General features: G+C 42.5%; 1 protein-coding gene and 1 long non-coding RNA gene across 2 annotated transcripts in view; one reads left to right on the top strand and one right to left on the bottom strand.

Moving 5' to 3' along the window:
- The window catches only part of LOC141049275 (uncharacterized), a 40,072-nt gene extending 33,370 nt beyond the window's left edge, over positions 1–6,702 (bottom strand). Inside the window, exon 1 of the long non-coding RNA XR_012220316.1 lies at positions 6,529–6,702. This is a non-coding gene — a long non-coding RNA (uncharacterized lncRNA). The remainder of the gene's footprint in view (positions 1–6,528) is intronic.
- The window catches only part of TMEM163 (transmembrane protein 163), a 143,355-nt gene that overhangs the window by 96,600 nt on the left and 21,945 nt on the right, over positions 1–24,810 (top strand). The window contains exon 5 of the mRNA XM_073545535.1: positions 16,834–16,930. Within this exon, the coding sequence (XP_073401636.1) occupies positions 16,834–16,930 (97 nt within the window). The remainder of the gene's footprint in view (positions 1–16,833; positions 16,931–24,810) is intronic.

Here is a 24,810-nt window from a genome sequence, read left to right as displayed (position 1 = left end):
CCACTGCACACAATCTGTTCACCCAATCTGTCCGCTCCCGAGTATCTAGAATATGCGAGAACCACAGCGAAATAACACGGAGAGGCTAAGACTCGCTGCACTGTGCTCAAGGCTTGTTCCCTATTACAGGGAAATTCTGTCTAAAATTCTATGCTGATTAATTTAATAGTGAATCTTATGAAAATATAGGAACAATGATCGCGGCTTTGTTTTTTATACAGTGCTCAAAATCATCTGTATATCAGATATTCATTGGAATAATAGTAATAATAATAATAATATTTGCCTACAGCCACCACCAGAGGGAGCTCTAGAGCTTTCTGCATACTGTGGAATTGTATTGTTATGGTTCTACTGGTGAAGTGGATTAATGCGAGCATGAGCAGATGGAAAAAGCAACAAGGAACCTCTCCTTCTGTGGGGAAACTCTGGAGGAGTTTTAGTTTCCTGATGTGATTTTGAAGAGAGTTTTGAATTGTTTTGGAAGATTTTTTTTTTCCTGAAACATTTTTTTTTCAGCGTTTTGATTGGATTGGCCAATGCCTAGTTTTATGCGTTTTCCATCTGAAGATGCTTGTAAGCGGTGACATGCACTTTATTTTCTCCTTCCAGTTGTGTTTCAAAACATGAAGTATCAAAAACTGCTTAAAAGACTGAACATGTGAACAGCAAAGAGGTTTTTTTCACTAGGAATGAACAGGAACAGTCTTTCAAGACATTTTTGATTGATTTTCAGGTGCTATTTTTGAGCTGACCGTTACCCAAAAAATCCTCAAAAAGCTCTATATCTTTAGGCACATGTATGGATGCGCAGAAGGAACTAGAGGCACATGGAACAGCAGAACCGGATATGCTGGACGGCAAGTGGAACAACAAGCAACTAGATGGCAACTGGAGCAAAATGGAACATCAGAGCTAGATTTGCTGAACACCACCTGGAGCGGCATGGAACATCAGAGCTGGATATGCTGTATGGCAAATGGAACAATGAGCAACTGGACAGGACCTGGAGCAGCATGGAACATCAGAGCAGGATATGCTGGACGGCAAATGGAACAATGAGCAACTGGACGGCACCTGGAGCAGCATGGAACAGCAGAGCTGGATATGCTGGACGGCAAATGGAACAATGAACAACTGGATGGCACCTGGAGCAGCATGGAACAGCAGGGCTGGATATGCTGGACGGCAAATGGAACAATGAGCAACTGGACGGCACCTGGAGCAGCATGGAGCATCAGAGCTGGATATACTGGACAGCAAATGGAACAATGAGCAACTGGACGGCACCTGGAGCAGCATGGAACAGCAGAGCTGGATATGCTGGACGGCAAATGGAACAATGAGCAACTGAACGGCACCTGGAGCAGCATGGAACATCAGAGCTGGATATGCTGGACGGCAAATAGGACAATGAGCAACTGGACGGCACCTGGAGCAGCATGGAGCATCAGAGCAGGATATACTGGACGGCAAATGGAACAATGAGCAACTGGACGGCAACTGGAGCAGCATGGAACATCAGAGCTGGATATGCTGGACGGCAAATGGAACAATGAGCAACTGAACGGCACCTGGAGCAGCATGGAACATCAGAGCTGAATATGCTGGATGGCAAATGGAACAATGAGCAACTGGACGGCACCTGGAGCAGCATGGGACATCAGAGCTGGATATGCTGGATGGCAAATGGAACAAAGAGCAACTGGACGGCACCTGGAGCAGCATGGAACAGCAGAGCTGGATATACAGAATGGCAAGTAGAGCAACAAGCAACAGTGGAGCTGAATATGTTGGGCAGTACCTGGAGCAGCATGGAACAGCAGAGCTGTATAGGCTCAACTTCAACTGGACCACGGTGGAACAGTAGAGCTGGATATGCTGGACAGCAAGTGGAACAATGAGCAACAGTGGAGTTTGATATGCTTGATGGTACCTGGAGAAGCATGGGACAGCAGAGCTAGATATGTAAGGAAACTTGGGAAGCAGTCTTGAGGAGATCATTTGCATATTCTGGGATAAGTGAAGAGTCTCCGCGAGCTCAACGATCACTGGGTTTTGGCCATTGCAGCTGAAAAGAGGAAATCGGAGAAACCAGGGGAAGAGTCTTGAGGAGATCATTTGCATATTCCCAGTGCCTTCTGGGATAAGTGAAGAGTCTCCGCGAGCTCAACGATCACTGGGTTTTGGCCGTTGCAGCTGAAAAGAGGAAATCGGAGAAACCAGGGGAAGAGTCTTGAGGAGATCATTTGCATATTCCCAGTGCCTTCTGGGATAAGTGAAGAGTCTCCGCGAGCTCAACGATCACTGGGTTTTGGCCGTTGCAGCTGAAAAGAGGAAATCGGAGAAACCAGGGGAAGAGTCTTGAGGAGATCATTTGCATATTCCCAGTGCCTTCTGGGATAAGTGAAGAGTCTCCGCGAGCTCAACGATCACTGGGTTTTGGCCGTTGCATCTTTCATCTTTTTAAGAAATCTTAAGATGGAAGAGGCCAGGAGCCATTTGGTGAGCTGCATTTCTTGCTACATGTTCACAGATTTACCAGTGGAAAAGCCAAACTTCACATGCCACAAATGCAGCTTGTGTCCCTGTTGGAGGAAAAGTTGCAAAATCTCGAAGAGAGGTTAGCTACGTTGAAGATCATTAAGGAAGGTGAAGAGTTCTTGGACAGAGCAGAATTATCTCTTCATGTTACAGAAAGAGAAGAAATTCGAAGTGCACCTGAAGAAACAGAGGAATGGAGACATGTGACCCAGAGAAGCAGGAGGATCAGGAGGCAGTCAGCACCCATACTGCTCAGGAACCAGTACCAGGCTCTCACGCAGGAAAACGATGAAGAAATACATCAGGATAAGACTTTGCCAACAAACAGCAACCTTGTACGCCTTCAGAGTCCTCCTGGATGGAGAAAGAAAAATGTTGTGAAGAAGAAACGGAGAGTGGTGGTCATGGGGGATTCCCTGTTGAGAGGAACAGAGGCCGCTATCTGCAGACCGGATATAACTTCAAGAGAAATGTGCTGTCTTCCAGGTGCAAAAATTAAAGATGTGTCTGACAGGATATCAGGACTCTTCAGACCTACAGATGACTACCCATTCCTGCTACTACATGTGGGGACAAATGACACCGCAAGAAACGACCTGGAAACCATCTGCAGAGACTTTGAAGACTTAGGCAAGAAAGTGAAAGAACTGGGAGCACAGGTGGTCTTCTCTTCCATCCTCCCAGTGGATGGCCATGGAACAAGGAGGTGGAATAAGATTCTGCAGGTGAACAACTGGCTACGTCGATGGTGCCGTCAGCAACGATTTGGATTTCTGGATCACGGAGTGAACTACTTATACGATGGACTACTTGCTAGAGATGGGGTGCACCTTACGAAGACTGGAAAGCATGTATTTGGAAGTCGCCTTGCTACACTTGTAAGGAGAGCTTTAAACTAGAACAACATGGGAAGGGAAGCAAAAGACCAGAAAAAGCCATACACCTGACAAATGCTACTGAGAACTCTGCTATTAGAAGTGGAAAGGAAGAACAAAGACGAAAGAATCTAATTAAAAAAAATATTGGAGAAAGAGAAACCAATCACAAACTAAAATGTTTCTATACTAATGCACAAAGCATGGGCAACAAACAAGGAGAATTGGAACTACTAACACAGGAAAAGAAATATGATGTCATTGGAATCACTGAAACTTGGTGGGACAATACACATGATTGGAATACAAGACTAGAAGGATACAACTTATTTGCAAGAAACAGACTTGATAAACGAGGAGGGGGTGTCGCATTGTATGTTAGAAATGCGTATATCTGCACAGAGATTGAAGCTTCAGAGACTGGGAGTTCTGTGGAAACTGTTTGGGTAAGAATACAAGGACAGAACAATGGAAAGGACACCATTGTAGGCATTTACTACAGGCCGCCTGTGCAAGCTGAAGATATGGATGAACTCTTTATGCATCAAATGGCCAAGTTCTCCAAAAAATATGACATAGTTGTCATGGGAGATTTCAACTATCCAGACATTTGTTGGGAATCTCTCTCAGGCAAAACTAACAGGTCAAGGAAATTCTTATCCTCTCTTGCTGACAACTTTATCTTCCAAAAGGTAAGGGAGAAAACAAGGGGAACTGCTACCTTGGATCTAATCCTTATAAACAGGGAGGAAATGGTTGAGGAGGTAAAAGTGGCTGGGACCCTAGGAGGTAGCGACCATGCTATTTTAGAATTTTGGATAACTAGAGGCGGAAGACCTGTGAAGACTCAGACGTTAAGGTTAGATTTCAGAAAGGCAGATTTTAAGGGATTCAGAAAGAGAATTGGAGGGATCCAATGGCTGGATATCCTTAAAGACAAAAATGTCCAGAAAGGATGGGAAATCTTGAAAAATGAAATTCTCAAAGCACAGTTGTTAACAATTCCGAAAAGAGGGAAGAATAGGAAGCATTTAAGGAAACCAGGATGGATGAACACAGAACTTAAGCACATGCTAAAAAGGAAGAAAAAAATGTTTATAAAATGGAAAGAAGGAGGCATATCTAAAGAAGAATATAATGCTGTCTGCAGAACCTGCAGGGCACAAATCAGATTATCTAAAGCTGAAAATGAATTGAGGCTTGCAAGAGATGTCAAAAGCAATAATAAAGGATTTTGGGGATATGTCAAAAGTAAAAGAAAAGTCAAAGATGCTATAGGATTTTTACAGGATGAAAATGATGACATGGTAAGACAGGATGTTGAGAAGGCTGAACTTTTAAATTCCTATTTTGCATCTGTTTTCTCTCAGAAAGGAAATGTAACATCAACTGTTATTCACTGTCCTATTAAGGGAATAGAAGAATCCAGGATATCTATAAAAAGAAAGATAGTGAGGAAACACTTAGCTAACCTAAATGTATTCAAGTCTCCAGGTCCAGATGAATTACACCCCAGAGTACTGAAGGAGATAGCAGAAGAAATTTTTGAACCCCTCTCCATAATCTTTGAAAATTCTTGGAGAACAGGAGAAGTGCCAGAAGACTGGAGAAGAGCAAATGTTGTTCCTATCTTCAAAAAGGGGAAGAAGGTGGACCCAGGCAACTATAGGCCGGTGAGTCTGACTTCTATACCAGGAAAGATCTTTGAACAAATTATTAAACAACATGTATGTCAATACCTGGATAAGAATGAAGTGATTAAACAGAGTCAGCATGGGTTTGTAACTAATAAGTCATGTCAGACTAATTTAATTTCCTTCTATGATGGTATTACTGATTGGGTGGATCAAGGAAATGTTGTAGATATAGTATATCTTGACTTCAGCAAAGCATTTGACAAAGTCTCTCATACAATCCTTATTGAAAAAATGACTAAGTATGGAATGGACAAGGCAACTGTTAGGTGGATTCATAACTGGCTTAGTGATCGGACCCAAAGAGTGGTCGTAAATGGCTGCACATCCAGTTGGAAGAATGTCTCAAGTGGGGTACCACAGGGCTCTGTCCTGGGCCCTGTATTATTCAACATCTTTATCAACGATTTAGATGAAGGAATTGAGGGTAAACTGATTAAATTTGCTGATGACACAAAGCTAGGAGGGATAGCTAATACTAGAGAAGAGAGAGAGAGGATTCAAAAAGATTTAAATAAACTGGAGAAGTGGGCAGCAACTAACAGAATGATTTTTAACAGGGAGAAATGCAAAGTACTACATCTGGGCAATAAAAATGAAAAAAGCATATATAGAATGGGAGGAATAGGGCTAAGTGACAGCACATGTGAAAAAGACTTGGGTATACTAATAGATCACAGACTGAATATGAGTCAACAGTGTGATGCAGCAGCAAAAAAGGCAAATGTAATTCTAGGATGTATTAACAGAAGCATACAGTCTAGATCACGTGAAGTAATTATTTCCCTCTACTCCTCTTTGGTCAGACCTCATCTGGAATATTGTGTCCAATTTTGGGCACCACATTTTAAAAAAGACATCAACAAACTGGAGCAAGTTCAGAAAAGAGCGACCAGAATGGTGACCGGTCTGCAAACCCTGTCTTATGAGGAAAGGTTGCAGGATTTGGGAATGTTTAGTTTGCAAAAGAGAAGACTGAGAGGAGACTTAATAGCTGTCTACAAATATCTAAAGGGCTGTCACATTGTAGAAGGATCAACTTTATTCTCATTTGCACAAGGAAAGACTAGAAGCAATGGGATGAAACTGAATGGGAGGAGACACAGATTAGATATTAGAAAAAACTTTTTGACAGTTAGAGTGATCAATGAGTGGAACAGGCTGCCACGAGAAGTGGTGAGTTCTCCTTCAATGGAAGTCTTCAAACAGAGGCTGGACAGACATCTAACTGAGATGATTTAGCGAATCCTGCTTTGAGCAGGGGGTTGGACCAGATGGCCCAGGAGGTCCCTTCCAACTCTATGATTCTATGGTGCTAAAGCAGCAGAGCACAACAGTAATGTAGAGGTGAATATGTCAGGAGACACACATGGAAATTTGATATATAGCAGAGATAATTTATTCAGAAGACTTACTTGGCACTTGATACACAAGAGTCTAGTAGTATTGCAGGGCTGAAATAGTCAGGAGACACAGCTGGAAGTTTGATGTAGCAGAGCCTAGCAATAAAGCAGAGGTCAGCATTACAGCAGAGCTAGGTTAGTCAGGAGACTCACTTGACACGTTGTAGCAAAGGGAGCTGGCTTCTGTATGAAGAGGATGGAGAACCCGGCCCTGGAGCAGTGACAGGTGACATGTATGCAGTAAGCTCCCTCTTGTGGCAGCAGCCAGAATATTATTGAGCTCTATATAGGGGACTTAGAGCTCAGTATTAGAAGAACTGAGCTCTGATCCATATAAAGGTAAATTATGAAATTATTCCACAGAGAGAACAACCTGTTTAGATAATAGATTAATCTGCTCTTAAAGATGATGCATTTTTTTGCCTCCACATCTCTATACAGGTAATGCAGAGGATGTACGCGGCTGATCTGAAATCTTCATCACAATTTTGGATAAACCTGTAGCATCAGGGACGAGGCGTCATTTGCATATTTTTGGTTTAATTATCTCCTACTTCAGGAGGGCGACTAATGTCTGGAACGGCAGCTTCGTTATCCCTGCACCTTGTTATGACAGCTCCATGAAGTGACACAGGTTCTTGTGTCACGCGACTCCATAATTAGACATGCATGGAATAATTTATGACACATCCCATCAGATGCTCCAGCACAGATCTTTTGCTGTCGCGCCTTCGGAGTGGGAACGACATGAGCCGCGTAACGCATACATTATTTTACAGGAGAGAGGGCGAAAATACACATTTCCAAAAAGGCGGGTGTGAGGATTTATTATCTGTATCTAATAATCAGTCCTCGTGTAGCTGCATTGTTTGCTTCCTTTGCACTTTTTATGTGAGGCTTTCTGCCTATGTAGAGGATAGGTGACTACTATCCATGTGCTGAGGTTATAGTACAACGTGTTGGTCAGCTTGGCAGGGGAAGAAGTAGAATTATTACTATTATAAGCCTTTAAATGATATAAGTATAATTTATGTAGGCACAGATAGTGCCACGTCCCAGTCCGTACCTGTAAGTGAGCTAGGCCCAGATAGTACTACCTCCCTGTCTCTTCCTGTTAATGATGTGGGCACAAACAGTATTTCCTCCCTGCCTTTGCCTGTACATAAAGTAGGCACATTTTTCTGTAACTTTCTATGACTAGTTAAGGTAAAGACAGTACTCTACTCTTGTTACCTTTGTAAATTATGTTTACACAGATAGTATTACCTCCCTGTCTCTTTCTGTAATTATTTACACTTTCATAGTGCTGCCTCCCTGTCTTTCCCTGCTATTGATGGAGGCATAGATAGTACTGCAACTCTGCTCTTGTCTGTTGATGTAGGCATACATAATACTGCCTCCCTTCTTAAGCAGTTTAGGTATAGATAGTACTCTATGCTAGTTTTTCCCTGTAAATTATGTAGTCACAAACAGAAACTACCTCCCCATCTTTGCCTGTAAATTATGTAGGCACAGATAGTACTGTCTCCCTATAATTGAGGTAGGTACATATAGTAACTGCCTCCATGTCTTTTTATTTAACTAGTGAAGGTTCAGATAGTACTCTACTTTTGTTTTTCCCCTGTAAACGATTTAGTCAAAAATGGAACCATCTTCCCTTCTTTGCCTGTAAAATTTATGCACAGATAGTACTGCCTCCTTGAAATAGGCACTTATAGTTCTATGTCCTAGCCTTCACCTGTAAATGATGTAAGCACATACAGTACAGTACTGCCCCCCTGTATCTTCTGTAATTGGTGTAAGCACAGGTAGTACTCTATTCTTGTTTTTGTTTTCCTCCGTAAATGACCTAAGCACAGATATTATTTCCCCCTTGTGTCTTCCTGTTATTCATGTAGGCACAGATAGTAGTCTGTTCTTGTTTTTCTATGTAAATGAGTTAGGCACAGATAGTACTGCCTCCCCATCTCATTCTGTAATTTATGTATGTACAGATAGTACTGTCTCACTTTTTCTCCATGATTAAATGTTGTTGATACAAATAGTATTTTCTCCTTGCCTCTTTCCAATTTACAGGTGACCAGATGTCGCCATGTATGCGTAGATTAAAAAGATAAGTCTAACTTTAGAAAAACTTTCTTTTTCTGGTATTGCAGCTCAGCCCCACGTCCCATGGATAGAGGCGGCGCTGGTTTTGCAAGAAAACATTGGTTTCTGTGTCTTGGTGAACTCCTATAATCTAGTGGTTGGAATTGTGAAATTTGACTTTGAAGTGACGCGTGAGATTCAGGAAGCCTTTAATTATGTTTCTCAATTTTTAAGTTGTTCCTTATAATATTCCCTTTTTCCTACAGTATTAAAAACGCGTTTTCCCCTCCGGACAGAACACAATTACTGTAAGATCAATGCAGATTGTGTGCAGCACCAATATCTGCATCGGAAATTGCAAGATTAACAAAATCCATAACAATTCATGAATAATTCATAGCAAATCTCATTTCCATGCAGTGTGTGACCCCTCCTCGAATGCAGTATGTGATGTATGTATTGTATAATCACACTAGCAGGAGTTATTATTTACCATGATTTATATAGCGTGACATGTCCCACCGCACTATGGATGAGACATAGTCTTTCATATTGGGCCCTACATCCCGCAAAGTCCCTGATTTAGATTCCTTATTGTAAGCACGCAGAGTAAAGAGTAGGTTCACTAATATATTAGCAATATTAGCAAGTTATTCAACTTGGTTTTCCAAGAATTGAAAAAGTGTCTGTGTATTTTCCATAAACAGCGCCACTCTAGTTCAGGGGCCGTGTCTGGTACTGCAGCTCAGCTGTTTACATTTGAATACAACACCAGCGATAGCTCATGTGCAAGACTGATACTTTTTCCTGGAAAAAAGCTGATTGTTTTTCCAATTCTTTTTTTTTTTCCCAAAATATATGCAAATATATATTTTTCCTAATGATCAGGCTTCCACCTTTTATAGGGAGAAAAGTTCTAATTATATTCTGAGAGGAAATTAAAGTTTTCAGAAAAATGAAGGCATTTTCCATGCTTAAAACTCTGTTTGTGGAGAAAAGCTAGAGAAATGCCTGTCTGTCTGCCTGAAACTGCCTAAAGGAAGTTACCTTCCTCTCTTCCTCCTCTTCAAACTCCCCTTTTGTTTCCTTCTTCCTGACTGTCCTTTGCATTTTTCCCCTTCACTTACATTTTTGTCCTTCTATTTCATTATCTTCTCTCCATTCTTCTTTTTCTCCACCTCCTTCTCTTTATTCCATTACTTTGCCTTTCTTCTTCCCCCTCTCACTTCCATTCTCTCATGTCTACCCTCCCTTGTTGCTTTGTCCTCTTCCTTTTTTCTTCCTACCTTCCATAACCTTCCATCCCTTTTTCTCATTTTCTCCTGCCGTCCTTCTTCCCTCGTTACCTCATATTTCCCTACACTATTCCTGAATATTGATGTAGCTTTACCTCCCTTCCACTTACATTTTCATTCTCCCACACATGCTTTCCTCCATTTTATTTTCTTTTATTCCTTAGATTTTTTTTCCTTCCCTCCTTTCACATCCTTGTGATTTCTCTTCGTTCTTCCTACTTTCTTCCCCTCTGTGCTCTTCCATCTTTCCTCACTTTTTCCCATTCCTTTCATTCCAGCATTGTATTTTCCTTTTCTCCTTCCCTTCCTACCTCCCCCCCTTTACGTCATTCTTTCTTCCTTCTCTTTGTCTCTTCCCTTTTCCCATCCTGTTTAGCTTTCTTCCTCCCTTCCTACCTACTTCTGCTTTCCCTTATCCTTTTTCTGTCCCTTCCCCCTTTCCTTCCTCCATTCTGTTTTCCTTGTTTTCTTCCTATATTCTTGGCTTTTACTCCCTTCTGTTTTCCCTCAGTCTTTCCCCTCCCATCCATGACAATGTTCTGTTTTCCTTTTCTTCTTCCCTTCCTACCTCCTTCTCCCTCACCCTTTCCTTCTCCGGTCCCTTTTTCCCTCTCTCCATTCCTCTCTTTCTCTCTCTATTTCCCTTCATTCTGTTTTCCTTTCTTCTTGCCTACCTTATTCTGTTCCCATCCCTTCCTTTTGCTTTATTATTCCCCTTGTTCTTGTTACTTTGTTTGTAAATCAGAATGTAATATCTTTCCTTTGGGTAAATAAGACGTTGCCATACTGTCAGACATGACGTTAACACATCCTGGTGCGGTAATTATATAGGTGACAGTCGTGGAACATTGAGGGTAACCCTTCATTTTCATATTGGAGGGTCCGAAGTGTCGTGTGTTGGAATGCTCAGAACCCCCCACTCCTCAATCATAAATTATCGCCTTCTTCTTTTGCTAAGCGCATTTCTTAAATGTTCACATTTAATTGTGTAAATGACCCGGAATCTGCAGCTGATTAATTAGACATCACTAGTAATTAATATCTTTCAATTACTAATTATAGAACAAGCGTAAATCGAGGAGCGGGGCGCGGGAGGGGGTGATTAATCTGGCTCCTATAAGGTGTAAATGAATTTCTTTGGACATCACGGATCTGCATTGCAGTTCGGAGAGAAGGACGTGACGCCTATCCGCCATCCCCAGCGCGTTCCCGCGAGTCTGGGTGTCACATTTCTCCAGTATCACTCATAGGAAGCGCTGCTTAAAACGCCAACGCGGCCAAACTCTGCACTGTAGAGTCCAAAGTGGGAGCCTGGTGCGTTCTGCACATCCCGGCAATGGCTGACGTCAGCCATTTCATAAAAAAAAAGCCTGAACGTGCCGCTCCTCAGCTACACTATAATACTGCACGAATCAGCTCTGACCAAGAAGATGCCGCCTGCCTGCAGGATACAGTTACCTTATTTATAACCAGTCTCCGAAATAATCAAAAAGAGCCGTCGGTGCAAACGAATCCTAAACATGCAAATACAATTTTTTTCTTGGCTTTTATTGGATTTTTCTCATTGCTTATCACAAGAATAAATTATTCCCAAAGAAATCATCAGCACTGAGAAAACGTGGATGTGCCCAGCCTAGGAGACACAAGAAAGCAAAGTCTCCATAACCACCACTGCTGCTGCACAAAAGTGATGTAACACATAACTGATCAAGGATAAAACTTTTTTAGTTTAATTTCAGTCCAAAATTTACTTTCCATAATGTTGTAATTTAACCCCTTAACCCCTGGAGCTTTTTTCAGTTTTTGCGTTTTCGTTTTTCGCTCCCCTTCTTCTCAGAGCCATAACTTTTTTTATTTTCCCGTCAATATGGCCATGTGAGGACTTATTTTTAGCGGGATGAGTTGTACTTTCGAAAGACACCATTGGTTTTACCATGTCGTATGCTAGAAAACGGGAAAAAAAATTACAAGTGCGGTGAAATTGCAAAAAAAAGTGCAATCCCACATTTTTTTGTTTTGCTTCTTTACTAGGTTCACTAAATGCTAAAACTGCCCTGCCATTCTGATTCTCCAGGTCATTACGAGTTCATAGACACTAAACATGTCTAAGTTCTTTTTTATCTAAGTGGTGAAAAAAAAATTCCAAACTTTGCTAAAAAAAAAAAAAAAAAATGCGCCATTTTCCGATACCAGTAGCGTCTCCATTTTTCGCAATTTCAGGTTGGGTGAAGGTTTATTTTCTGCGTGCTGAGCTGACGTTTTTAATGATACCATTTTGGTGCAGATTCGAACTTTTGATCGCCTGTTATTGCATTATAATGCAATGTCGCGGCTACCAAAAAACGTAATTCTGGCATTTTGGCTTTTTTTCCCACTATGCTGTTCAGCGATTGGGTTAATTTTTTTTTCCATTGATAGATCGGGCGATTCTGAACACGACGATACTAAATATGTGTATGTTTGATTTTATTTTTAGGATATGTTTCCACATTCAGGATTACATCAGGACTTCCTGCGGATTGGACGCTCCGTACAGGCGCAGCGTTCAATCCGCAGCGTCCAGATGTTACAGCACAGTGGAGGGGATTTTATGAAATCCCGCCTCCACTGTGCGTGCAAGAACGCGGGTGACACATCCTAAATTACTGACATCATGCGCGTCTTCACAGACCGCAGCATGTCTATTTATCTTTCGGGGACGCTCCGTCTCCGCAAGATAAATAACCCAATCCATGGATACGATGCGGTGATTCCACATGTGCTCAATGAATACATCCGGAATCACCGCGCGTTCAACAGGGGGCAGCGCTTTGGGCAGAGCGGGGTTTCCACTGCTTCCAAAGCGCTGCCAGTACGCAGCGTGGAGACGTACCCTTATTGTTTTATTTTGAATGGGGAGAAAGGGGGGTGACTGGAACGTTTATATTTTTCAAACATTTTTTTTTTTTTTTTACTTTTGGCATGCTTCAATAGTCTCCATGGGAGAATAGAAGCTACCACAGCCTGATTGGCTCTGCTACATAGAGGCGTTGGTCAGATCGCCTCTATGTAATAGAATTGCTGACTTTCTATGAGCGCTGACCACTGGGTGGCGCTCACAGCAATCCGGCACTAACAACCATAGATGTCTCCAGGAGACCTCGGGTTGTCATGTTAACACACCGGTGACCTGCAATAACGTGACACGGGTCACCGGTGAGAGTATTTCTGGTGAGATTGCCGGAAGCGCCATTTAACTAGTTAATAGCTGCTGGTGGATCGCGATTCCACCCACGGCTATTGCGGGCACATGTCAGCTGTTCAAAACAGCTGACATGTGCCGGGAAAGATGTGAACTCACTGCCGGAGCACACATCAAAGGAAGGGAGTCCGACATCGGCATACTATTATGCGTGATGTCAGAAAGGGGTTAAGGATATCTTTGTTTTTAATTTGATCAGTGATACAATTATAGCATGCAGTCACCACTAAAGGGAGCTCCCTGTGTACAGAGGTACATGATAAGATTCTGTCTGCAGCCACCACTAGGGGGAGCTCCCTGTATACAGAGATATATGATGAGATTCTGTCTGCAGCCACCACTTGAGAGAGCTCCCTGTATACAGAGATACATGATAAGATTCTGTCTGCAGCCACCACTATTGGAGTTCCCTGTATACAGAGATACATGATAAGATTGTGTCTGCAGTCACCACTAGGGGGAGCTCCCTTTATACAGAGATATATGATGAGATTCTGTCTGCAGCCACCACTAGGGAGAGCTCCCTGTATAGAGAGATACATGATAAGATCCTGTTTGCAGTCACAACTAGGGGGAGCTCCCTGTATACAGAGATACATGATAAGATCCTGTCTGCAGCCACCACTAGAGGGAGCTCCCTGTATACAGAGATACATGATAAGATTCTGTCTGCAGCCACCACTAGGGGGAGCTCCCTGTATACAGTGACGCATGATAAGATCCTGTCTGCAGTCACCACTAGGGGGAGCTCCCTTTATACAGAGATATATTTTGAGATTCTGTGTGCAGCCACCACTAGGGGGAGGTCACTGTATACAGAGATACATGAGATCCCGTCTGCAGCCACCACTAGGGGGCGCTCCCTGTATACAGAGATACATAATAAGATCCTGTCTGCAGCCACCACTAGAGGGAGCTCCCTGTATACAGAGATACATGATAAGATCCTGTCTGCAGCCACCACTAGAGGGAGCTCCCTGTATACAGAGATACATAAGATTCTGTCTGCAGCCACCACTAGGGGGAGCTCTCTGTATACAGAGACGCATGATACGATCCTGTCTGCAGCCACCACTAGGGGAAGCTCCCTGTATACAGAGATACATGATAAGGTTCTGTCTGCAGCCACCACTAGGGGGAGCTCCCTGTATACAGAGATATATGATAAGATTCTGTCTCCAGCCACCATTAGGGGGAGACCCCTGTATACAGAGATACATGATAAGATCCTGTCTGCATTTACACTAGGGGGAGCTCCCTGTATACAGAGATACATGATAGATGATAAATGATAAGCCTATAACCTGCAGTAACCACCGATTGACCAAACCGCTGCATGACCAGCTCTACCCTCGCCTACTGTATTTTCACCCATCCCCTGTAGATTGTGAGCCTTCGCGGGCAGGGTCCTCTCTCCTCCTGTACCAGTTATGACTTGTATTGTTCAACATTATTGTACTTGTTTTTATGTATACCCCTCCCTACATGTAAAGCGCCATGGAATAAATGGCGCTATAACAATAAATAATAATAATAATAATAATGATAGGATCCTGTCTGCAGCCACCACTAGGGGGAGCTCCCTGTATACAGAGATACATGATAAGATCCTGTCTGCAGCCACCACTAGGGGGAGCTCCCTGTATACAGAGATACATGATAAGATCCTGTCTGCAGCCACCACTAGGGGGAGCTCCCTGTATACAGAGATACATGATAAGATCCTGTCTGCAGCCACCACTTGGGGGAGCTCCCTGTATACAGAGATACATGATAAGATTCTGTCAGCAGCCACCACTAGGGGGAGCTCCCTGTATACAGAGACACATGATAAGATCCTGTCTGCAGTCACAACTAGGGGGAGCTCCCTGTATACAGAGATATATTTTGAGATTCTGTCTGCAGCCACCACTAGGGGGAGGTCCTTGTATACAGAGATACATAATAAGATCCTGTCTGCAGCCACCACTAGAGGGAGCTCCCTATATACAGAGATACATGATAAGATCCTGTCTGCAGCCACCACTAGGGGGAGCTCCCTGTATACAGAGATACATAATAAGATCCTGTCTGCAGCCACCACTAGGGGGAGCTCCCTGTATACAGAGATACATGATAAGATCATGTCTGCATTTACCACTAGGGGGAGCTCCCTGTATACAGAGATACATGATAAGATTCTGTCAGCAGCCACCACTAGGGGGAGCTCCCTTTATACAGAGACACATGATAAGATCCTATCTGCAGTCACAACTAGGGGGTGCTCCCTGTATACAGAGATATATTTTGAGATTCTGTCTGCAGCCACCACTAGGGGAGCTCCCTGTATACAGAGATATATGATAAGATCCCATCTGCAGTCACCACTAGGGGGAGGTCCCTGTATACAGAGATGCATGATGAGATCCCGTCTGCAGCCACCACTAGGGGGAGCTCCCTGTATGCAGAGATATATAATAAGATCCTGTCTGCAGCCACCACTAGGGGGAGCTCCCTGTATACAGAGATACATGATAAGATTCTGTCTCCAGCCACCATTAGGGGGAGGCCCCTGTATATAGAGATACATGATAAGATCTTGTCTGCATTTACCACTAGGGGGAGCTCCCTGTATACAGAGATACATGATAAGGTTCTGTCTGCAGCCACCACTAGGGGGAGCTCCCTTTATACAGAGATATATAATAAGATCCTGTCTGCAGCCACCACTAGGGGGAGCCCCCTGTATACAGAGATACATGATAAGATTCTGTCTCCAGCCACCATTAGGGGGAGGCCCCTGTATATAGAGATACATGATAAGATCTTGTCTGCATTTACCACTAGGGGGAGCTCCCTGTATACAGAGATACATGATAAGGTTCTGTCTGCAGCCACCACTAGGGGGAGCTCCCTTTATACAGAGATATATAATAAGATCCTGTCTGCAGCCACCACTAGGGGGAGCCCCCTGTATACAGAAATACAAAAGATTCTGTCTGCAGCCACCACTAGAGGGAGCCCCATGTATACAGAGATACATGATAAGATCCTGTCTGCATTTACCACTAGGGGGCGCTCCCTGTATACAGAGATACATGATAAGGTTCTGTCTGCAGCCACCACTAGGGGGAGCTCCCTGCACACCGCTGTATAAACTGTATGCAATGTGCTCCCTCTGGTGGCTACTGCAAGTACTGCAATACCTCTGGCAGGACTACTGTACAAAGGTGCTGGGCAGTACTTTTTTTTACCATTTTGTACATAAATGTCAATTATGGCACGTTTTTTATGTTGACTATAAATAGTACATGCCTTGACTGCTACAAAGGATGCTGGGTATCTGAGATCCATCTCCGTGGAAACAAAGGGGCAGCGTTAGGATCGTGTCAGGGTACATCTGGAAATACAAAAGACAAATCACTAATAAGTGACCTGAATTGAAATAGATTCTCACAGATCCTCTCCATAAAGACCACCCAGACAGAGACTATAAACTACAGACACCTAGACCAAACAAGATCCCCCTTAATTCAGGCCTTTTTTTTTATCTCAACATCCAGGCCGGACCCCAGATAATATAATGGAACTCAGGATCAGCACTTTCTGAAAAGTGAATTATTTAGAAAGTTATTTTGTGACTTGTGGAGTTTCCCTTTAATCTCTTGCTGTGATTACAAGGTGACGACTTTGTGTTCCATTTCGATTCCACAGAGCCTGCGTGATCCTGGGTGCAATCTTCCTGCTGTCAGCTCTCTGCATCGTGGTAAAAGCCATCCATGACCTCTCCATCCACGTACTCCCAGAAGTTGTAAGTATCCGAGATGATCCTGTCACTGCCTGTCTTTCTACATCCTGCAGTGTGGATCTGAAGATATTTGTTTCAGTAGAGCCAAAAAGATCGCATTAAATGTCCGCTGTCATTTCGGCAAACGTTGCGTACATTTCTGGTGGAAGTCAACCTCAGAAACCTTGTAATATATCTCATAAGAGACTTATACCAGTTTCTTCTCCTCCTCCACCTTCTGAACTTGTCATACAATCTAAAAAAATGCTGAAGTCTGTCATGTTCAAGATAAGATGGACTGGCAAATGACTGGTTAATCAGAGAAAAGTGAGAGAGGCAAAGACATACAAAAACCAGTGCAACTGCTTTCTAGTAATTGCTTATATCATACCAAAGCTGGATTTACAGCTGCACTGCTCTGTACTGCTGCATAATGTCCACAATGCTGATGCTTTCATACAAGTGTTTGTCTTACCTCAGTGCTGGATTCACAGCTACACTGCTTATTACTGCTGTGTAATGTTCTCCATCATGCTGCTGCTTTCATGTAAGTGTTTATGTCACGCAGTGCTGGATTCACAACTACACTGTACAGTACTGCTGTATAATGTACTCTATGTTGCTGCTTTTGTGTAAATGCTTGTCACCCCAGTGCTGGATTCACAGCTATGCTGCTCAGTACTGCTGTGTACTGTCCTCCATGTGGCTGCTACTTCTGAATGGGTGCTATAAAGACACAGTAGAGCATTAATTCCTCTTTTCTGTGTGTGCTGTGTATAGTAGACATCGTAACAGCTAGTGCTGCTGTTGTCGATAAAGTTTTTAGATCACCCTTATTCTGGATTCAAAGATACACTGCTTAGTACTGCTGTATAATGTCCTTCATGCTGCTGCTTTCAAGTGAGTGTTTACCTCACCTCAGTGCTAGATGCACAGCCACACTGCTTAGTACTGCTGTATAATGTCCTCCAGGCCACTGCTGCTTCTGAACATGTGCGATAGAGACATAGCAGAGGCATAATTCATCTTATCTGTGTACGGGAGACACCATAACAGCTAGTGTCCACCCACTAGCTTAGAGGCAAGAGAAAATTAGAGAGAGAGCCTGCAGAGGAGAAACTGGTGAAGAATGTGGGATACAAGTCATATAACTTCCAGAAATAACGTTATTCCTAATTTACAGACAGGACAGCATAATACGAACAGTTACCTGAGATGATAGGTATGCATTAGAAATCCTAAAATTACATTTATAGACGACTTGTCACTTAGAGCACATCCAGCTCAATAAAGAACTTTTTAATTGTCCTCTTCCTATAAAGTGGCCGATAACAGAAAACAGGAGATTGTATTTAACTACATAACTAACACAGAGAGTTTGAAGGGTTCCTTTAAGGTGGGGAAAGGAAGGGCGTTCCAGCTTCTAAAACATGTCCTTTTATTTTTCACACGTTAAAACATAGTGTACAGGCAATCTCCTCATATTAGGGTGGATGTGCTTCCAGCCACAGATCAATCAGCAGCACGTTTCGACCCTGAGTGGGTCTTTGTCACAGCTGAACAAAGACCCACTCAGGGTCGAAACGCGTTGCTGATTGATCAGTGCCTGGAAGCACATCCACCCTAATATCAGGAGATTGCCTGTACACTATGTTTTAACGTGTGAAAAATAAAAGGACATGTTTTAGAAGCTGGAACGCCCTTCCTTTCCCCATTGTATCGCGTCAAAGTCTGGACGAAGTTCCGTGCTTCAGTGGCGGTTGGTGAGCTGGCTAGGGCTAAGTGCCCGTTTTTCTTTTCTCTTGTTCCTTTAAGGTGCCGGCCATTATCTTGATATGTATTTATGGGGTTTCATCATCCGGGCGCCCTCACAGCCGCTGCGTCCTCCGCTCCATCTCTGTCATCTGAATATGCCGCGATGATTACATTATGGCTAATTGGTTAAATGAGGGCGATATGAAGAGAACACGAAAGAAGGAGAAGAATATGGATTTATTATGTCAGTGTTTGAAAACAAGGCTAATTCATATCCGCAAAGCCTAATTAGAGTTTAATATAAAACAGAAATAAAAGTGGACGGAAACAAATGTTCCTCCATGTTCAGTGCAAATCCCATATACTGTAAATGTCCTCATCTACCAACGTGCCCAAGGGGGTCTGTGCCGGCAAGATGACCAGAGGGAGGCCGAGCATAAGAAAGCATCAAGAGCTGCCAAGTCCTGGCGTCTGGTGTAAATTGTCTCTTCAGAGAGGAAGAGGACTAGAACTCTAGTGCCACCTATTGGAAGTAGCAATACTAAAGGTCAATGTCGACCCTTTAACGAGCCTTGTTACATGACTTGGGATAAAAGCCAAAACCAGAATCTCAATTTGCAGACACTGTGTTTCGGGGTACTGCCCCTCGTCAGTGCAAAGTGTGAGATCTGGTTTGGCTGTGTGAGAGGCGTCTGACCGACATCCAAGAAGTATCGCTTCTCCTTGGCATGCTTAGCATGTCATTCTCCGCAAGGAGAAACGAAATATACAAGACCTACAAATATAAGGGCAGGTAGGATCCAGCGCTAACTGCAATCTTATGCCTCATTCAGATGTCAATCGTTTCTGAACGATTTCCATCAATGTCTTGGATCAGATTTTCTCCAGTGTTTCAGGGTTCGGCTGTGCACTCCTCCCGTTTGGCACAGGTGATTTGAATTAGCAGGAGACCTCAAAGTCAGGGGTCCGGCCCATTTCTGCTCTCACTGGAGAGCTTGAGGAAGGCGAGTTTCAAAGCTCCTTTCATTTGGTGTCGGCGCTGTGTGGCGGCCATTGTTGATGTGGTTTTCTGCTGGTGCGGCGGCGTGGTCTGGAGTCATGGGGACTCAGTCTTGCAGTATGGGCGCTGTGGGGCACCAGGCCGTCCATCCTGCCGGTGCATTGTCGCGGAGGGGGTGGTCGGCGCATGGCTCTGCTCCGTTAGGGACCTTGCCGTGCTTGATGGGCACACATGAATTGGCCAATTTTTTTTGTAAGTACATCTTGCTGTGAGACAATGTGGTTGGAAGTTATTTCCATTGACACTACATGTCTTGGCATTCGCAGAGTGCTGCTGGGCTTTCTTATACAGATAGATAGATAGATACCTCCAGTTGATTTTCTATGAAGTGTGAATACAAAATGATGCAACTGCAGTGCCCCCTGCTGGTGAGTCGACAGTATTGCCTCTCTGATTCTTGCTGGCCTTGATCTCAGTCAGGGAGGATACAGAGTTAACAACTTTTGCATTAATATAGCTTGTTATTCCCATGGGACATAAGGCTCTTTACCATTGCCAGCAGCTTTCTCGGGTGCACTCAGCAATCGTTGCTTATATGGACGAGCCCTGCGCCAACAATGCGGAGGTTACACTGCGGCACGATGGGGTCTGTGTTACCGGGAGACTCAGACTTCTTCAAGGTCACAGTCAATACCAAAGTAACATTGATGGACTTTTATCACGTTTTTATGGATTTCGTGGAGTCACTGGCGTATTGTTAGAATGTTTGTATAGATTTTGACAAACCTTTTATATTTCACAGCAACATATAAAAAGCTAAGTGATATTAGAAAGCAGAATTTTCTCATATTTGCCTCTTAAAAATCAATTTACATTTCAAATTGTTTAAATCTTCTTAGAAAAATATTCAGGATTGAGAGTCCTCAGTGGTTGATACATTTTAATGGCTAACTGAAAAGATGGTAACACATTGCAAGCTTTCCAGACTACTCAGGTCTCTTCATCAGGCTAACACTAATACAAAATCTGAAGAGTCACATATTTATGCACAACACTGCACAGAAATAATGCAATAGATGAGACAAGTGACGTGAAGTAGAATTATCAATATGGGAGAGGGAGAAACATAAATATTGGACCAGTTCATAGATAAGGAGTCTGGATGTTTTATTGTCCTCTGATTGGGGTCTCCTAATGTGTTGTGATGCCCCCACAAGGTCTTAGGAGCAGATTCCTTAATTGATGTAAAAAGACATAAATCCATACGACACATTCATTCCAGCATTGAGAGTGTCAAAGGTCGTCATAAATTTATACTCACAGACCCATCTCTCTCTCTTTGAGATGTGAAGTTACCTTTCAATACCAGTAATTTCATATCCCTGGTGTTGTGGTCCATCATACAAAAATGTTTTGCCACAGGTAGATCCATTCTTTTTTCTCTTATTGTGTGACGATGAGAATTCATCCTTGTTCTAAGCTTTTGCTCTGTCTCCCCCACATACAGACCCCCAGTTGGACATTTAGTACAAATAATTAAGTACACCACACTCCACACTCTCAATGCTGGAATGAATGTGTCGCATGGATTTATGTCTTTTTACATCAATTAAGGAATTTGCGCCTAAGACCTTGTGGGGGCATCACAACACATTAGGAGACCCCAGTCAGAGGACAATAAAACATCCAGACTCCTTATCTATGAACTGGTCCAATATTTATGTTTCTCCCTCTCCCATAATCATAATTCTGCTTCACGTCACTTGTCTCATCTATTGCATTTTTTCTGTGCTGTATTGTGCATAAATATGTGACTCTTCAGATTTTGTATTAGTCTATGCCTGATGAAGATACCTGAGTAGTCTGGAAAGCTTGCAATGTGTTACCATCTTTTTAGTTAGCCATTAAAAGGTATCAACCACTGAGGACTCTCAATTCTGAATATTTTTCTATCTACTGGCTAACACGGTACAAAGATATACATCTTTCTTAAATCTTCTTAAGTTTTTAAAGTGAAGCTGTCATTACAAGTGACTGTCCAGAATAAGCTGTCCTGTGGGTACATCAGGAATAATATATTTTTGGCCAATTATACGACTGGCATGCTTTATTTTCACCAGTTTTCCCTCTGCGGGCTCTATCTTTATTTTTCAGTTGTCTCTGAGCTAGTAGGTGCAAAATAGCTGTAATTATGTCTCCCATATACAGGACACACAGGAATGAGGATTCCTGTTCTCTTTTCTCTATGGAGTACATGATCAGAAGCAGCAGCATGAAGGACATTATACAGCAGTGATGAACAGTGTGGCTGTGAATCCAGCACTAGTATGAGCTTAAAACACTAGAAAAAAGCAGTAAGGTTGATATTATATGGTATTACTGAGCAGCGTAGCTTTGAAAACAGCACTGGTGTGGACCAAAATGCTTACTAGAAAGAAGCCGTATGGAGGATATTATATAGTAGTACTGAGCAGTGTGGCTGTAAATCCAGCACTGGTATGAGCTAAAACACTTACTAGGAAAAAGCAGCATGGGTGATATTATACAGCCGTGATATGGTGAATTTCATCACCAGGGTGAGATAAAACACGTACCAGTAATCAGCATCATCTATGTCTCTTATCTTATCTCTCTCACTCTGATCCTCTCCTCTCTGCTTTACTTATACTTAAATAGGCAGCTGTAACCTGATATCAGTGAACTGACTATCACGTGTAAATGTGTACATAATGAGCTGCACATGCAGGATGCCAGAATTTTAGAATTGATTATATGAATTTTTACATTGTGCTACCACTGTTTGAGAAAGAAGCAAAAGTACACAGATACTACTGCTTACTAGTAAGTGTTTATCTCACCTAGAGCTTGATTCACAAAAATAGCGCTCAGTACTGCTGTATATTAGTGCTTTCTAGTAAGTATTATATATAATGTTAGTGCTGGATTCACAACTACACTGCTCAGTACTGATGTATAATGTCATCAATGCTGATTTCTTGTAAGTGTTTTATATCACCTTAGTGCTGGATTCATAGTTTCTCTGCTCAGTACTGATGTATAATGTCATCCATGTTTCTTTCTAGTAAGTGTTTTAGATCGTTGTAGTGCTGGGTTCACAGTTACACTACTCAGTATTGTTGTGTAATGCATTTTTTATTTAGAGTGAATACAGGGTTCTCTACTACCCCTGTTAATCTGGTGGGCAGGTTTTGGCACTCTGTATGTTGGAACCAACATTATAAGGTGAATCTCTGCTGCCACTGTCTATTTTAGAAACTGTTGTTAGCACTTATAGCGCCACCCTTATCCACTGGTTGTGTTTGGTATTCCAGCTCAGCTGGCATCACAATAAAACTGACCTACCATACCCGACACAACCCTTAGACATATGTGGCGTTCTTGTGAGAAGAAAGAAGCCTTGTTTTTCTAATCCCAGACAACCCTTTAAAGACGTCTGGAGCCTTTGGAGTAAAATTTAAGTGCATAATACAAATGGTTAATCGCCACGTAGCGTCATATCGTGCACTGAGATTACTGCTATCATAACACATGGTGACTCTGGTCTAACACAATTGAAAATGAGGAAATTAGATTCAATTTTCTCCCTAATTTTCAATAACAGATTGCAGCAGGAAATCTTTGGAGACTATAATAGCTTTATAATACACCCCCTCTCCGCCTGTATTACACAATACACGTGATCCCGCGATCTCCACCGCATCGCTATATAACCTCTCTCTATAAATTAGCCACCTGCTCGAAATAATACTAACCTGATATATCAGTGGCTTCATATCGCCCTTGTACACGTCTCGTGACCGTGATCCCATAGACGTCCGTATCCGCCATCATTTATTGGCCGGCAATATGTTCCATAATTCTCAGAGAGGAAATTAAATACCCGGATCACATTGCCAGGGATGAAGACGTGCCAGCGTGCGTTCCGCTGACTGTGCCAGGAGGGCGTCACCATGAATCCCTGGCAGCAATTAATAACGACTTACGGGGAAATTATCTCAGAGCCCGACTGTCGTTTCAGGATTGATGACGGCGTGATATTTTATGAAGGATCTGTTGTTGTTTCTCATTAAGGGTGAATTATGTCTGTTTGCGTTACATGAGGGCAGATCTTTAAAGAAGCCATTTATAATATTTGCAATTAACTCCGCTGTGGACTGACATGAACACCATGTTAGGGGTGGAAATAATTTGATGTTCTGGGGGGGGGGGGTAAGTACCTATTTAAAAATCCCAGAAAAGGGTCCAAATCCACGATAGCTCTCATGTCTGGAGGACTTTGTCCTTTGATTCGATCATGCTGCACGTCATACCTCCTATTTCCTGCAGGGGCAGTGTGGGGAATTGCAGCGGCTCCAGTTGAAGATACTATTACATAGACAGTGTGGCAGACATTATGATAAGGGAAGCGGCGTATGATATGATATTTATCGGATGGAATAAAGCGACTAATACAGGAAATATTGTAGGTTCACAGTCCCCCATTTAGTTTTCCTTCTATTTGTCATTGATGTATAGTGGCGGTGATATGTGGCAGCCAGGGGCCGTGTGGACGAGATGGGCGCAGTTCTGCCTTTAGTATTTTGTGCCATAGCATTTGCTGGTCTCATTCCAGGATTTTAATAGGCAAATGTCATAGAGGACGGTTCATCCTTTCCTGGACCTCATTTGTAGGATCTTATAGGAAGATAAATGCAGAAAAAGGAATATTTCATTGTAAAGAAAACATAATAAGACAAGCAGATTTTCTGTGGTTTTAGTCTGTAGTTTTCCCCATAGTTTATTTCATTTAAAAAAGAAATATAGCAAATTAGTGTATACCATATTGTATATTATATCTATTATTATACAAGTTCTATTTTTATTATACAGTATATAATAACTTATTAATTCTTCTTATATTATATTTTATATAATCAAGGAAAAAATTAAAAATAAAACTACACAATAAAACATAAGAATGCAATGGGACCTAATGGAAGAGGATCTCTGCTCAGTCAGAACAGACTTTTTCCTATAAGCTATAAAGCAACACAAGTAAACTGCTATAATTCTGCCCCCTATGTACAAGAAACACCACAAAAACACAGTTCATACTAGTGGTGGGACGGACAAGCTTATAATAGTAGTC

This window comes from Dendrobates tinctorius, unplaced genomic scaffold (genome assembly GCF_039654945.1).
Source record: "Dendrobates tinctorius isolate UK_male_01 unplaced genomic scaffold, ASM3965494v1 ptg000143l, whole genome shotgun sequence".
Taxonomy (NCBI): domain Eukaryota; kingdom Metazoa; phylum Chordata; class Amphibia; order Anura; family Dendrobatidae; genus Dendrobates; species Dendrobates tinctorius.
The sequence above is the reverse complement of the archived record's forward strand: the minus strand, read 5'-3'. Positions and strand labels throughout refer to the sequence as shown.